Genomic DNA, 13,661 nt, shown 5'->3' on the forward strand with positions numbered 1-13,661 from the left:
GAACACAACACAGAACAGACACATTCCCTTCCCACAATGAACTCACAGTCTAGAGAGAGAGGCGGATGTTAATATAAATAAATATATAAATGAATGAATGAATTACAGGTAGTTACATAAGTGGTGTGGGACTGAGAGGGCAAATGAATGGGAGCCTGTTCCCAAAAGGCTCTGCTCTTACCCTAGGAGTCCCAAAGCACAACACTTAATTTTAACAGCCACACTTATTCAATTGGCCTTGTGCTGTGATAACTATGCATAGAATTTCAAGTAATGATTCCTGACCTCTGGGAGTTTGCAATCTTGTGGAGAGAGAGCAGGCAGAGATTATGAATATATTACAGATAAAAATCAAGAGCATAGATTTTAATGATAAACATAAGGGGATCAACCTATTATTTAGCTCCCAAGAAATGATTGATATACTAGAGCAACTGAGAAACCCTTGTGAGATCATTTATCATGATTTATAATAAAGTTATTTTTGTCTCTTCTTTCTTAGGGATGAGTTTAATTTTCTGTTGAGCATCACTGATGTATTTTTTCTCTTCTTTTAGCTCCCTGTGAACCCAATGCATTCTTTTGCCATAGTAACATGTGTATTAATAACACATTGGTGTGCAATGGACTCCAGAACTGTGTGTATCCTTGGGATGAAAACCACTGCAAAGGTAAAAAAAATCCTCAAGAACACTAAAATTCTCCACCCCTTTTCAATGCAGATTTTCCAAATATTAGTAATTTATGGAGGAGCTTCAGGTAGTATTTCAGAGGGGAGCATTAAAATGAATGAATAGTTCCCGGAGTGGCAAATTTTCTTGTCTCTTTGCAATAATTTCAACCACTCTATTTGCTCGGATTCCTAAACATTAAAGCATTATCATCCCTGGAAAGCTGAGGGAGCTAAGGGGGAGGACAGAGTCTAAAGTGGGGGCTGTAGCTGTGTTGGGAGAAAAGTTCTGTGTTGCATCATGCCCTGTTTCATGCCATTGGCAGACAGACAAAAGCCCTGATGTGTCCAAGAAACAGCTGTCCCTTGAACTGCTTCTCACCCTGCTGGAAGCTGTCTGCCAGTCTCCTCTCCCTTCTTCCCTGAAGAGGTAACAGGGACTGAAAGATTCACATAGAAAAGAGTCAATCATGCAGATTTCTGGGTGGGCAGGGAAAGGGTCCAGCATCTTTGGTTTATTTTTTATGGTATTTAATAATTGTGGCATTTGTTGAGTGCTTACTATGTGCCAGGCACTGTACTAAGCTCTGGGGTGGATACAGGCAAATTGGGTTGGAAACAGTCCCTGTTCCACATGGGGCTCACAACTCAACCCCCATTTTACAGATGAGGTAGCTGAGTCACAGAGAAGTAATGTGACTTGCCCAAGATCACACAGCAGACAAATGGCAGAGCTGGGATTAGAACCCATAACCTTCTGACTCCCAGACCCGTGCTCTATCCACTACACCTTGCTGCTTCTCAATACACCATGGTATTTGTTAAATGCCTACTATAATGATAATAATGATAATAATAATAATTGTGGTATTTGTTAAGCACTTACTATGTGCCAGGCCCTGAACTAAGCACTGGAGTAGATACAAGCTAGTCAGGTTGATCCAAGTCCATGTCCCAAATGGGGCTCACCATCTTAATGCTCATTTTACAGATGAGGTAACTCAGACACAGAGAAGTGACTTGCCCAAGATCACACAGCGGACAAGTGGCAGAGGCAGGTTTAGAACCTAGGTCCTTCTGACTCCCAGGCCTGGGCTCTTTCCATTAGGCTACGCTCTATTATATTTTACTCTACCAAGCACTTAGTAGAATGGATGGGGCAGATCCAGAAAAACTGGGGAGAAAAAAACTGGCAGGAGGTAGAGACACACTGAGTGTGGGAGAAGAAAGACAGAGAGGTGCCACAGGTGACATCAAGATGGCAAGCTTCTTGGACCAGTGTATTCACCGTGGTGGGAAAATTAGGAGGAGGAGCAGAAGAGTTCTACTTTCGATACTCTGAGTTTGAAGTGTCAGTGGAATGTCCATGTGGCATTATCCTGGAGGCAGGAGAAATCATGAGTTTATACATCAGATGAGAGAATGGGTCAGGGGATGGAGTGAGGAGGGTGAGAGTTAGTTATCTAGAAGAGTTTGAAGCACTGTGAGTGAATGAACTCCTTGAAAGAAGGACTCAAGAGTGAGAAAAGTAGGGAACTCAGGACAAAGTCTTGTTGGGCTGACGACTTTTAGGGAGTGTAAGGCGGAAGAAAGAATCTGAGGAGAAAAGCCAATTTATGGAGGCTTGGGCAGAGATTTGGTGAAGTGAGGATAAAGGGAGTTTGCGGTCCATTCAAGATGCTTGGACCAGAACAGGAGCAAGAAGATGAAGTGGCAACAACTGGAAGACGACACTGGGGTTGAGAAGATTTTTTTGAGGATGGCACATTAGCAGAGGGGAAAGAGCCAGAGGAAATTGACAGATTAAAATCATGTCTATAGACAGGAGGAGAGGAAGACTGGAGAAAGCATTTTGAAGAAATTTAAGGGATTCAATTTTAAGGTCAGGTATGAGACTTCTTCTTAGAAGACAGTGGCCAAGGAGCAGGATTGGGACCAATGGCCTATGAAGTCCGGGATTCTTTCTCCAGCAATGCCATCAGGATCCTTGGCAGGATCATGCGGAAGTTGCACTTCTGGACATACATGATCATGATTCTGAGGATGGGTGTGCTCAGTTAAGTACTCATTCATTCATCATTCAATAGTATTTATTGAACGCTTACTATGTGCAGAGCACTGTACTAAGTGTTTGGAATGTATAATTCAGCAACAGATAGAGACAATCCCTCCCCAATGAAGGAAGGAAAGGGGGCTCAGCTGAAAGGAGGGGAAGGGGGAAGGGGGAGGAGCAGAGGGTGGAGGGGGAACAGAGGAAAAAGTTGGGGGCTCAGTCTGGGAATAAATACTCAATAAATATATCAAAGCCCCCAATTTTTTCACTCTAATAGCAGTGATAACAGTGATAATAATCCTCCCCAAATGTGTTGAAATCCTTATTGGACATTTTAAAAACAGCTCAAATCATTTCCTCTCCACCCGCAACCTTTCTTTGAGTACATCATTAGGGACTTCTCACCCATCTTGAATTACTTTTTGAGTTCAGCCTGCACAGAGTCCAGTGACAAAAGAATTCCAAACTTCCAGGTTCTGTATGAAGAAATGTGTTCCTTTTGTTTATTTTTGAGCTACCACTTTCAGGCATCATTGCCTGTCCCTTTGTTCTCATGGTCAAGTTCCCTCTCAGCCTTCCTCTATCCAGATTGAACAGTCGTAGCTTTTTTTCAATCAATTGTATTTGTGGAGTGCTTACTGATTGCAGAGTACTGTACTAAGTGCCTGGAAGAGTTCAATATAACAGAGTTGGTAGACACGTTCCTTGCCCACAACAAATTTACAGTTCATTCTCATATAGAAGATGCTCTGTTCCCTCAGATTCCCAGAGGCCGTGTATATCCATCTTATTTTAAGTCCGCTGTTTAATTCTACTCACTTGTGGGCAGAGAATGTTCCAATTGTTGGAAAAATGCAGTACAGAACACCCCACCCCATTGAGCACTTAATAAATACTATCATTACCTGGGTTTTAATCCCAGTTCCGCTCCTTGTCTGCTATTCATTCAATCATTCATTCACTTGTATTTATTGACTGCTTACTGTGTGCAGATGTGACCTTGGCAAGTGACTTTAATTTCTCTGTGCCTCAGTTAACTCATCTATAAAATGGGGATTAAGACTCTGTGACCGATGAGGGACAGGGACTGTATCCAACCCGATTATCTTGTGTCTACCCCAGAGATTAGTACAATGCTTAGTATATGGTAAGTGTTTAACAAATAACCTATCTACTATAACAAAAACAATAATTACTACCTGCTGCTGCTGTCTGATTTCCTTTAAAACCACATTAACTACTCTTTAATCTTGGGCTAAATGGCACAAACTTAGTTTCAAGACTTCTCTAAGAATGAGATGTTTCAATGATCTAAACTCCTGATCTGTCTGTGGTGGTTGTAGGTGGATTCAGGGATTGCTAAGGCCCTTTCAGAGTCCCAGCATGGTCCAGCTTGAGCCCACATGTTCTTGAAGAGGCTTGGGGAGACCATTCACTGCTGTCCCCAGGACCTTGGGCAAGTCACTTCACTTGCCTGTTCCTTGGTTACTTCATCTGTAAAATTGAGATTAAGAGTGTGAGCCCCCAGTGGGACAAGGACTGTCTCCACCCCAATTTTCTGGTATTCACTCTAGGGCTTAGTAAGGTTCCTGGCACTTAGTAAGCACTGAACAAATATCAAAATTACTACTATTATTACAAGAAAGTTTGTAATAAACTCCTTAGGAGATTCTGGTCACCTCTCACTGCCTATGATTCATTCCACTGGGAATCTAAAGAAAGAAGAGTTTCCCTCTATAATGAGATATGGTATTTACTGTGTGCAAAGCACTGTATTAAGCAATGGAGAAAAACCAGATCTATCATTCAGATATGGTCCCTGTCTCACAGAAGGATCACAACCCAGGTCAAGGAGGTCAAGGAGGGCAGACCCATAGAAAAGGCCTTGACTAAGCCCTCATTTACTGTTTTCCCACTCCCTTTTGCATCACCCTGATTTGCTCCTTTTATTCACCCCTCCCTCAGCCCCACAACATTTAGGTAGAGAAGCCATGCTCTGGCTTAGTGGATAGAACATGGATGTGGGAGTCAGAGGTACTCGAGTTCTAAATCACTTATGCATAATTTATTTATTTATTTGTTTCCCCCTCTAGACTGGGGGAATGTGTCTACCAACTCTGTTGTATTATATGCTCCCAAAGACTTAATACAGTGTCCTGCACACAGTAATCACTCAATAAATATGATCAATTGATTGATTGAAAAGGGAACTAAATTATAGAAAGCAAATCCAGATATGGAAATCACATTAAAAATGACAGGAATCATAAGATAAGGGCAGAGGTAGGAAAAAGAATGGGTCTTGGAGGGGTCAGATCAGGACTCAGCCTTTGATTCCAAAGTGCCAGCTTTCTAAAGTCTTCTGATGTTTCCCTGCTTTTGGGAGTGGGTTGAGGGTTGAGGGCTGAGGAGGCAGGAAGCTGAGGCTGCACTCTTGTGAAAGTGATTGTATGACTGGGGAGGGGGGCATTGCCCCAGGAAGGGGCAGATCCTAGAGGATGCTGGACCCCCCCAGAGTTGGGTCTTCTGGGCTGAACATTTTTTTTTCCTGTCAGTCAATGGTATTTTTTTGAGTGTGTCTAGTGACAAGAGCACAGGCTTGGGAGTCAGAGGATGTGGGTTCCATTCCCGGCTCCATCTTTTGTCTGCTTTGTGACCTTGGGCAAGTCACTTAAACTTCTCTTTGCCTCAGTTACCTCATCTGTAAAATCGAGATTAAGGCTGTGAACCCCATGTGGGACAGGGACTGTGTCCAGCCTGATTACCATGTAGTAATAATGTTGGTATTTGTTAAGCGCTTACTATGTTCAGAGCGCTGTTCTAAGTGCTGGGGTAGATACAGGGTAATCAGGTTGTCCCACGTGAGGCTCACAGTCTTCACCCCCATTTTACAGATGAGGTAACTGAGGCACAGAGAAGTTAAATAACTTGCCCACAGTCACATAGCTGACAAGTGTCAGGGCCAGGATTTGAACTCTGACTCCCAAGCCCGGGCTCTTTTCACTGAGCCACGCTGCTTCTCTACCTACCCCAGAGCTTAGAACTGTGCTTGGCACATAATAAGCACTTAACAAATATATTTATCATTATTATTATGCAGAGTACTACACTAAGCCCATAGGAGATTATTATAGAGTAAATGCTGTATCGAGAATCACCACTGAGAAGCAGTGTGGCCTAGTGGAAAGAGCATGGGCTAGGGTGCTGGGAGTGGGTTAAGTATAAAGGTGCTTATAGGGTTTGGACCCAAGTGCATAGGTGATGCAGAAGGATGGGAGAATGGGGTGGGGAGATGGGAATTTGGACTGGGAAGGCTTGAATTCAGAAGTTTGGGCTTGCTTCAGAGATGGGTGGACAACCATTCAAGGTTGATGAGGAGCGGGGTGAAGTATGACTGGAAAGTGGGGAGGCTGGAAGCAGGGATGTCAGCAAGGAGGTTGACACAGTAGTTGAAATGAGATTTGAGCAGTGCTGGGTAGCAGTTTAGGTGCAGAGGAGGGGACAGATTCTAGAGATATTGTGCAGGAAGAACTACCAGGATTTGGTGACTGCCTGAATATGCAGGTTGAAGGCCAGAGGTGAATCTAGGATAGTACCGAGGTTGTGGGCTTATAAGACAAGGAGGATGGTATTGATATTTACATGTTTATTATTGGTCAACCAAAGAGCAGTGCCTTTTTGCCTCCTGCAAGAGCATGCAGACATTATATCAGCTTGGTAGAATTAGACAGCAGTGTCCAGCCTGTCCCTCTAGAGATTCTAATTGCAGTAAATCAAACAATGTCATATTGTGAATGTTTACTCTGTGCAAAGCACTGAACTAACCAGTCAATAGAGTACAATAGGATTAGTAGACATGATCCCTTAGCTCAAGGAGCTTAAAATCTAGTAGAGGAAGCAATAACTAAACTAAATTATGGATAGGGGAAAGTGATAGAGTACATAAGCTAAAATTAGAGGGGAGAATGAATTAATCAAGAAGGCCTCTGGGAGAAAATGCCTTATAATCCTAGTAGATTGTAAGCTTCTTGAAGGCAGGGATCGTGTCTGCCAATTCTAAATGTGGCGTACTCTCTCAAGCACTTAATACAGTGTTCTGCACACAGTGATTGCTCCTTAAATACCATTGATCGATAAATTAATTAGTAATAATAATGGTATTTGGTAAGCGCTATGTGCCAAGCACTTTTCTAAACACTGGGGTAAATACAAGGTAATCGGGCTGACCCGTGTGGGGCTTTCAGTCTTAATCCCCATTTTACAGATGAGGTAACTGAGGCACAGAGAAGTTAAGTCGTTTGCCCAAGGTCACACAGCAGACAAGTGGAGGATCCAGGATTAGAACCCATGTCCTCTGACTTGCAAACCCGTGCTTTTTCCACCAGCCATGTTGCTTCCCAAGCTTCTCTTTGCTTGATTAACATAATTTCAGAAGGGCTTTTCAGGTAGAGGGAACTGAGGCCAAGTGGATGTGAAGTGGGAGAGGGTTCCAGGCAAGAGGAAAGTATAAATTAGGTGTGGACGTGTGTTAGAGGTGGAAGAGAGGCAGGAGAGAAGTGCGACTGAGATGTCTTCAGTAGTTTAGCTCTCATTCCAAATTAGCCATGAGCTCTTAACTACTTAAGAGAAGCAGCATGGCTTACTGGAAACAACATGGACTTCGGAGTCAGAGGTCATGAGTTCTAATCCCCGCTCCACCACTTATCAGCTGTGTGACTTTGGGCAAGTCACTTAAACTTGTCTGTGCCTCAGTTACCTCATCTGTAAAATGGGGATTAAGACTGTGAACCTCATGTGGGACAAACCGATTACCTTGTATTTATCCCAGTGCTTAGAATGGTGCTTGGCACATAGTAAGCCATCATTATTATTAATGTTATTATTACTTGTTAATCCAGCATTCATTCTGAGATTTTCCTTTTTCTTCCAAAACTCGCAGAAAAGAGAAAGGCTAATCTCCTGGATCAGCTCACCAATACCAGCGGGACCATCATTGGGGTGACGTCCTGCATCGTCATCATCCTCATCATCGTCTCGGTCATCGTCCAGATCAAACAGCCTCGAAAAAAATTTGTCCCGAGGAAACCCGACTTCGACCAGACGGTGTTCCAAGAGGTGTTCGAGCCACCTCACTATGAACTATGCACTCTGAGGGGGTCAGCTTCTGCAGCAGATTTTGCAGAGGTTGCAGATGACTTTGAAAATTATCATAAACTGCGGAGATCGTCCTCAAAATGCATTCACGACCATCACTGTGGATCACAGCTGTCTAGCACTAAGGGCAGCCGGAGTAACCTCAGCACAAGAGATGCTTCCGTCTTGACCGAAATTCCACCCCAACCCACCAAGCCCCTCATCCAGCCCACAAACAGGAGAAACATTCTGGTCATGAAACATAGCTATTCCCAGGACGCTGCTGATGCGGGTGAAGTGGACGAAATAGAAGAGGTCCCAACCACGAGCCACAGGCTGTCCAGGCACGAGAAAGCTGTCCAGCGGTCAGTATCCATAGATTTTTGATGGCGAGTGTGATGTGAGGACTTCACTGTCCCAGCATATCTTAGTTTCATGAGTTTTTCTTAGATTGCTAAGTTGTTTTCTTTCTCTTAGAAGTTCCATTAATATTCTGGTTTCCTTCCCTCTCTTACACCCTCTTCCTCCCTCCCCTATTGTACAAGGTGACATGGCTGGTAGTAGAGGATGAGGGTAAATATTTTGGGTGTGGGTCATGTGTGGGTCACTCCTTCTTGTTCTGCGTTGGTAGTAATATTTATAGTATAAATTAAGCTCTTACTGTGTGCAGAGCACTGCACTAAGGAAAGGAGAGAATGCATAGGTCGTCAGCATTCCAATATCCCGGAGTGCCCAGCTTCTGAGAGGCCTTGGGAGCTACCTGGTGGTAGTCTGCTTCTGGTCCAAATCCTTGATGTATTTTGGGTCTCATGAACCCATGCCAGTGGTGGTAGTTGTCACATCTCTGTTACCGTGGTCACTGTGGTGATTTCTCCCGTGCAATCTATTGAGATGGCCAGGCAAGAGCTAAGTCACTGGACATCCCTTTTGCCCCAGGTACCAGGGCGAAGTCAGTCACTCAGATCATTTATTTATTGAGTGCTTACTGTGTGCAGAGCACGGCACAAAGCTCTTGGGAGAGTACATTATAGCAATAAACAGACATATTCCCTGCCAACAACGAGTTTACCATCTAGAGAGGAAGACAGACATTAATATAAATAAATTACAGATAGGTATATAAGTGTTGTGGGGCTGGAAGGGGGAGAAGAACAAAGGGAGCAAGTCAGGGTGACGCAGAGGGATTTGAAGAAAATGAAAAGAGGGCTCAATCAGGGAAGGCCTCTAGGAGGAGAAGTGCCTTCAATAAGGTTTTGAATGGGGGGAGAGTAATTGTCTGTTGGATTTGAGGAGAGACGGAGGGAGAGCCAAAGGCAAGACTTGGGCGATAGGTCAGTGGCAAGATAGATGAGTTTGACATATAGTGAGAAGGCTAGCACTAGAGAAGAGAAGTGTACAGGTTGGGTTGTAGTAGGAGAGTAGAGAGGTGAGGTGGGAGGGAGCAAGATGATTGAGTGCTTTAAAGGTAAAGAGGAGTTTCTATTTGACACCGTAGGTGAATGGACAATCACTGGAGATTCTTGAGTAGTAGGAAAACTTGTCCTGGATATTTTTGTCAAAAAATGATCCAGAAGACCATGACCCTAGGACTCGAGCTGAGTCTTTGCAAGCCTGGAGTCAATCCACATTCAATCAGTGGTAGTCAGTGAGTATTTACTGTGTGCAGAGTATTGTACTAAGTACTTGGGAGAATACAATACAACAGAGTTGGAGACACATTCCCTGACCACAAGGACTTCAGAGTCCAGAGGAAAAACCAATCCAGAAGAGTAAACTTTGGCGAGGGTGAGGGAAGTTCTCAGACCATGGGTAATCCGAGATTACTGGAATCCTGTGAGGTTTTGCATGACAACAGATTTGAATCAGTCAAACTGAAAGAAGTGTTTCCACTGGTGAAGACCCATCTGCAGTAGTGAAGCAAGCCAAAACAACAACACCAGCCCTTGAGGTGACTAGAAAACAGGATAGTGCTTCAAGTCCTAAAATCTCCACCCTGGCCCAGTTTAACTTCCTGACTATTGTAGGGGCAGGATAACAAGGTAGACAAATACTTTGAATAGAAAATCGAAGGCCAGAACAGAAGAAATGTCCGGCCTGTACTCTCCCTAATTTAGAACAATCATCTGACCAATGTCCAAACGGTCATTTACACTCCCTACTGCCCCATTAGTTAAGGCTGAGCTATTTGGTTCATCCCACTTTTCCAGTGTGACCATTCATTAATTCCTTCATTCATTCATGCAGTTGTATTTATTGAGCACTTACTGTGTGCAGAGCACTGTACTAAGCCCTTGGGAGAGTGCAGTGTAACACTGAACAGGCATATTCCCTGCCCACAAGGAGCTTATAGGCTAGAGGATGAGCTGACCAGCCTCGCTTCCCAGCTGGTGAGTTCCTGGGGTCATATTATAATCACTGAAGGAGATCAGAGTCTCCTCCACACTGCAGCTGTTGACCACCAGCTCCCAGCAGACTTTATCACCCATTCTGGGTTTAGGGGGGAAGCAGGGTGATCCTCTTCAGGGAATTACCACCGCAGGAACAAAGCCATTAAAGTCTCACCCACAGCCTCCTAGGTAAGGATCTTCTGGGTAAGGGAAATAGCATGGCCTGGTGAATAGGCACAGGCCTGGGAGTTAGAAGGACCTGGGTTCTAATCCCACCTCCACCACTTTTCTGCTGTGTGACCTTGGGCCAGTTACTTCACTTCTCTGTGCCTCAGTTACCTCATCTGTAAAATGGAGATTAAAACCGTGAGCTCCATGTGGAACGGGGACTGTGTCCAACGTGATTTACTTGTATTCACCACAGCATTTAAATCAGTGCCTGGTACAAAGTAAGTGATGAAGAAAGCCACAAGTATTATTATTGTTGTTATTATTAGGGACATCTGCCATAGCTAGCCTCCAGAAAAGAGCCAGAGGGGCAACAGCTGACAGGTCCTCATTGGCCTACGCCAGCAGGACACTACTCTTGGCTAGACCCATTAGCCTGGAGGATTCCAGTCACCGCCACTGGACTTTCAGGATGATCAGGGCTACTCTCAGCCCAGCCTCTGTGCCCATCCTAACAAGGCACCAGAAACCCCTGTGGAGGCAGTTGTAAGCTGCCATGAGCCATGGTGAATGACCCCAGCTGGCTCGTTCTTGACTGCCCCAGGGTCACTGCTTAACTAATAATGGGGAAGAAGGGCAGTGCCAGCCAGAAAGGGGGCACCATCTTCCTTGAGGGGCTTACACTACCTCTGTAGGGGCTCTGGGCAGTTCATCCTTATGGGCGCTGGAACCACGGGAGAGAACAATGTTTGGCTCAGCTCAGGGCCTTGTGAGGATGAAGTAAATGTTGGGAGAGGAAGCAGAGGAGACAGTGAGGCAGGGGGAATAAGTTCTTTCACTTAGCACCTCTCTTGTGAGGAGCACCCTTCTAGGTTTTTGAGAGGGTATTATTAAAGGTAGACACTTAGTGGGTAAGGACTCAAGTGCATGGGTGATGCAGTAGTGATCTGAAATAGGATGGGGAGAGAGGAGATGAGTCAGGAAATGCTTCTCGGAAGAGATTTTATTTCAAAAGGGCTTTGAAGTTGGGGAGAACTGTGTTCTGCCAGATGTGAAGGGAGAGGGAGTTCAATAAATGCTACTACTCCTATGATTCCTACTCCTGCTACCATTACTCTTGGACCAGAACCAGAACTGGGTAGCCAATAGTCCTGCGCAGACAGCCATTCTGGAAATACCAGATGAACCATAATGGAAACAATACAACAAAGGCTGCTGCATATTGCAATATGTAACCTCCCCATCTTTTACTGGCCTTGGATTCCTGGACATAGCAATATACACACCCACATCCACCCACAGAATTGAACTCAAGGTATTCGAAAGAACGAGTTCCTACTGATTTGAATATCTGATCATTTCAGGCAGCTGGGAGTGACCGAAACTTGGGTCCTCTTCTCCATTTCCCTATTAAGTATGGCAGTGTGTCGGGGGGAAGAATCCCGGACTGCATTTTGGGGTCAGGATTGGGACCCAGGCATTTATTGAGAGCTAACTATGCGCAGAGCAATGCAATAAGAGGGTACAGTACAATAGGTTTAGCAGACTTGTTTCCAGCCTGTAATGTGCTCCTTCCTTGCCTTGTACTCCTGAACTCTGGAGAGACTATGTTAATTCATATCCTGCACTGGGCCTGATATCATCACTGCCTTCTGAAAATCAAGGGGCGTTCTCATTACAGGTGGCATTCAGATAAAGACTAGGGCATATCTGTATTTGAATATGATATAATACAGGGAAATGCAATCACTTCTCCTATAATATGGGAGATGTATGCCCAAAAACTCATGTTCTAAGACTTGTGCCTTGACTGACACTGATTATATGCAGAATCCTTTCTTCTGGCCCATCATCGTGTTCTATCAAAGATGCATGCTGTGGGAAGAACAATTTCTAATGCCTCACTGTTATCCCCAAAATACACTGTGAAAACAATACAGAATTCAGGATTCCACATTTTTGTGAATGATTATTTTCTATAAAATGAATTATATAGCAAAATTTTGTACCATAATCTGGGCCATTTTAAGCAAATTCATTTCCCTCCCAGTATATGGAAAAATATTATGACTCTAAATGACCTCATGTTCACTATGGAATTCTGAATATTTTCCTGAGACAAAATGTTGCAAAAGTAGCTTTGTCAGGGAGAATAAGTTTAGTGGATTGTTGCTTGATTTTCCATTCAAAAGTCAGTTTTGTCCTTTGATATTCTGAAAATAGCTACGAATAATGAAAAGAAAACATTAGGAAAAAAGGAAAATTGGGTAGAAACCAGATAGTTTCAAATCCCAAATATTTGTCTTGCATGCATTTTGAGCTTTTGGGATTTTTTGTTCCTGACAATTCTCCTTTTTCTCTTTAAACATTTGTTTTAGTTAAGTACCCCAAATCTCTTCAGGTATTAATGTTTCCTGCAAACGACTGTGTTTGAATAGTTGGCCCAGATTACCAGGTTTACTTTTAATTAAAAATATGGATGCATATGTTTCTTTTTCTTTTGTGCAAACATTTCTTTGTTGAATGAAATAGCCATAACATTCCAGGTTCTGCCTCATTGGGTCTCTAAGCAAACATGAATCTGAATACAACACCACTAGGGTCTAGAAGGAAAACTCAAGGTAAGCAAAAATACTTGGAGGCCAATGAAAATCTGTTGTGTTTGTTTTGTTTTATGTGCCTTGTAGTTCTTAAGGAATATGCTGGACATTGTGTAAGTTTGGACATTTGAATGCAGAGAGAGTGTAAGTGCATTCATTCTCCATTCACTTGATTATCCATGTGGGTGGGGAATGGATATTTGATGTTTCCAAGTAATCCAAAACCCTAATTTTGCTCTATAACCTCCCTTCCTTCTACCACCAAATCTTTCCCAAGAATTATGATCAATGTACTAAATCTCAGGGGTTTCATGTTCCATTTGCCCCCTTCGAAATGTCACTGGGAAACAACTGAAGGGAAGAGAAATCAGGCGTTTGAATAATCCACAGACTGGATTTCCAACCCATGAATAATCAAGTGTCAGTGCTTCATGATGGCTAGTAATTATTATTTTGTTTAAAGACACACAAACCCTGCTAAACCTCCATATCATTTCGAGATTAGTGTTATCGCATGAATGTAATGTTTCATTTTTATTTTATGAAAATGAGATACAGGGTGAGGGATATAAAACCCAAAGACAAACCCCTAATGATAAAACAGCTTTTATGACACAGCAAATAGCGATTTGTCATCCATTCATTTTAAT

At 43.4% G+C, this 13,661-nt stretch overlaps 1 protein-coding gene across 5 annotated transcripts in view; it reads left to right on the plus strand.

Annotated features, from left to right (window-relative positions):
• The window catches only part of NETO1 (neuropilin and tolloid like 1), a 148,155-nt gene that overhangs the window by 133,146 nt on the left and 1,348 nt on the right, over window positions 1–13,661 (plus strand). For 3 of the 5 annotated variants that reach the window (XM_029064300.2, XM_029064301.2, XM_029064304.2), the window contains 3 exons: window positions 558–671; window positions 7,663–8,221; window positions 12,958–13,032. In XM_029064300.2, the coding sequence (XP_028920133.1) occupies window positions 558–671; window positions 7,663–8,221; window positions 12,958–13,018 (734 nt within the window). In that variant the 3' untranslated portion in view covers window positions 13,019–13,032. Of the gene's footprint in view, window positions 1–557; window positions 672–7,662; window positions 8,222–12,957; window positions 13,033–13,661 lie in introns of those variants that run through there. The other 2 variants (XM_029064302.2, XM_029064309.2) reach the window with 2 other exon arrangements.

This window comes from Ornithorhynchus anatinus, chromosome 5 (assembly GCF_004115215.2).
Source record: "Ornithorhynchus anatinus isolate Pmale09 chromosome 5, mOrnAna1.pri.v4, whole genome shotgun sequence".
Taxonomy (NCBI): domain Eukaryota; kingdom Metazoa; phylum Chordata; class Mammalia; order Monotremata; family Ornithorhynchidae; genus Ornithorhynchus; species Ornithorhynchus anatinus.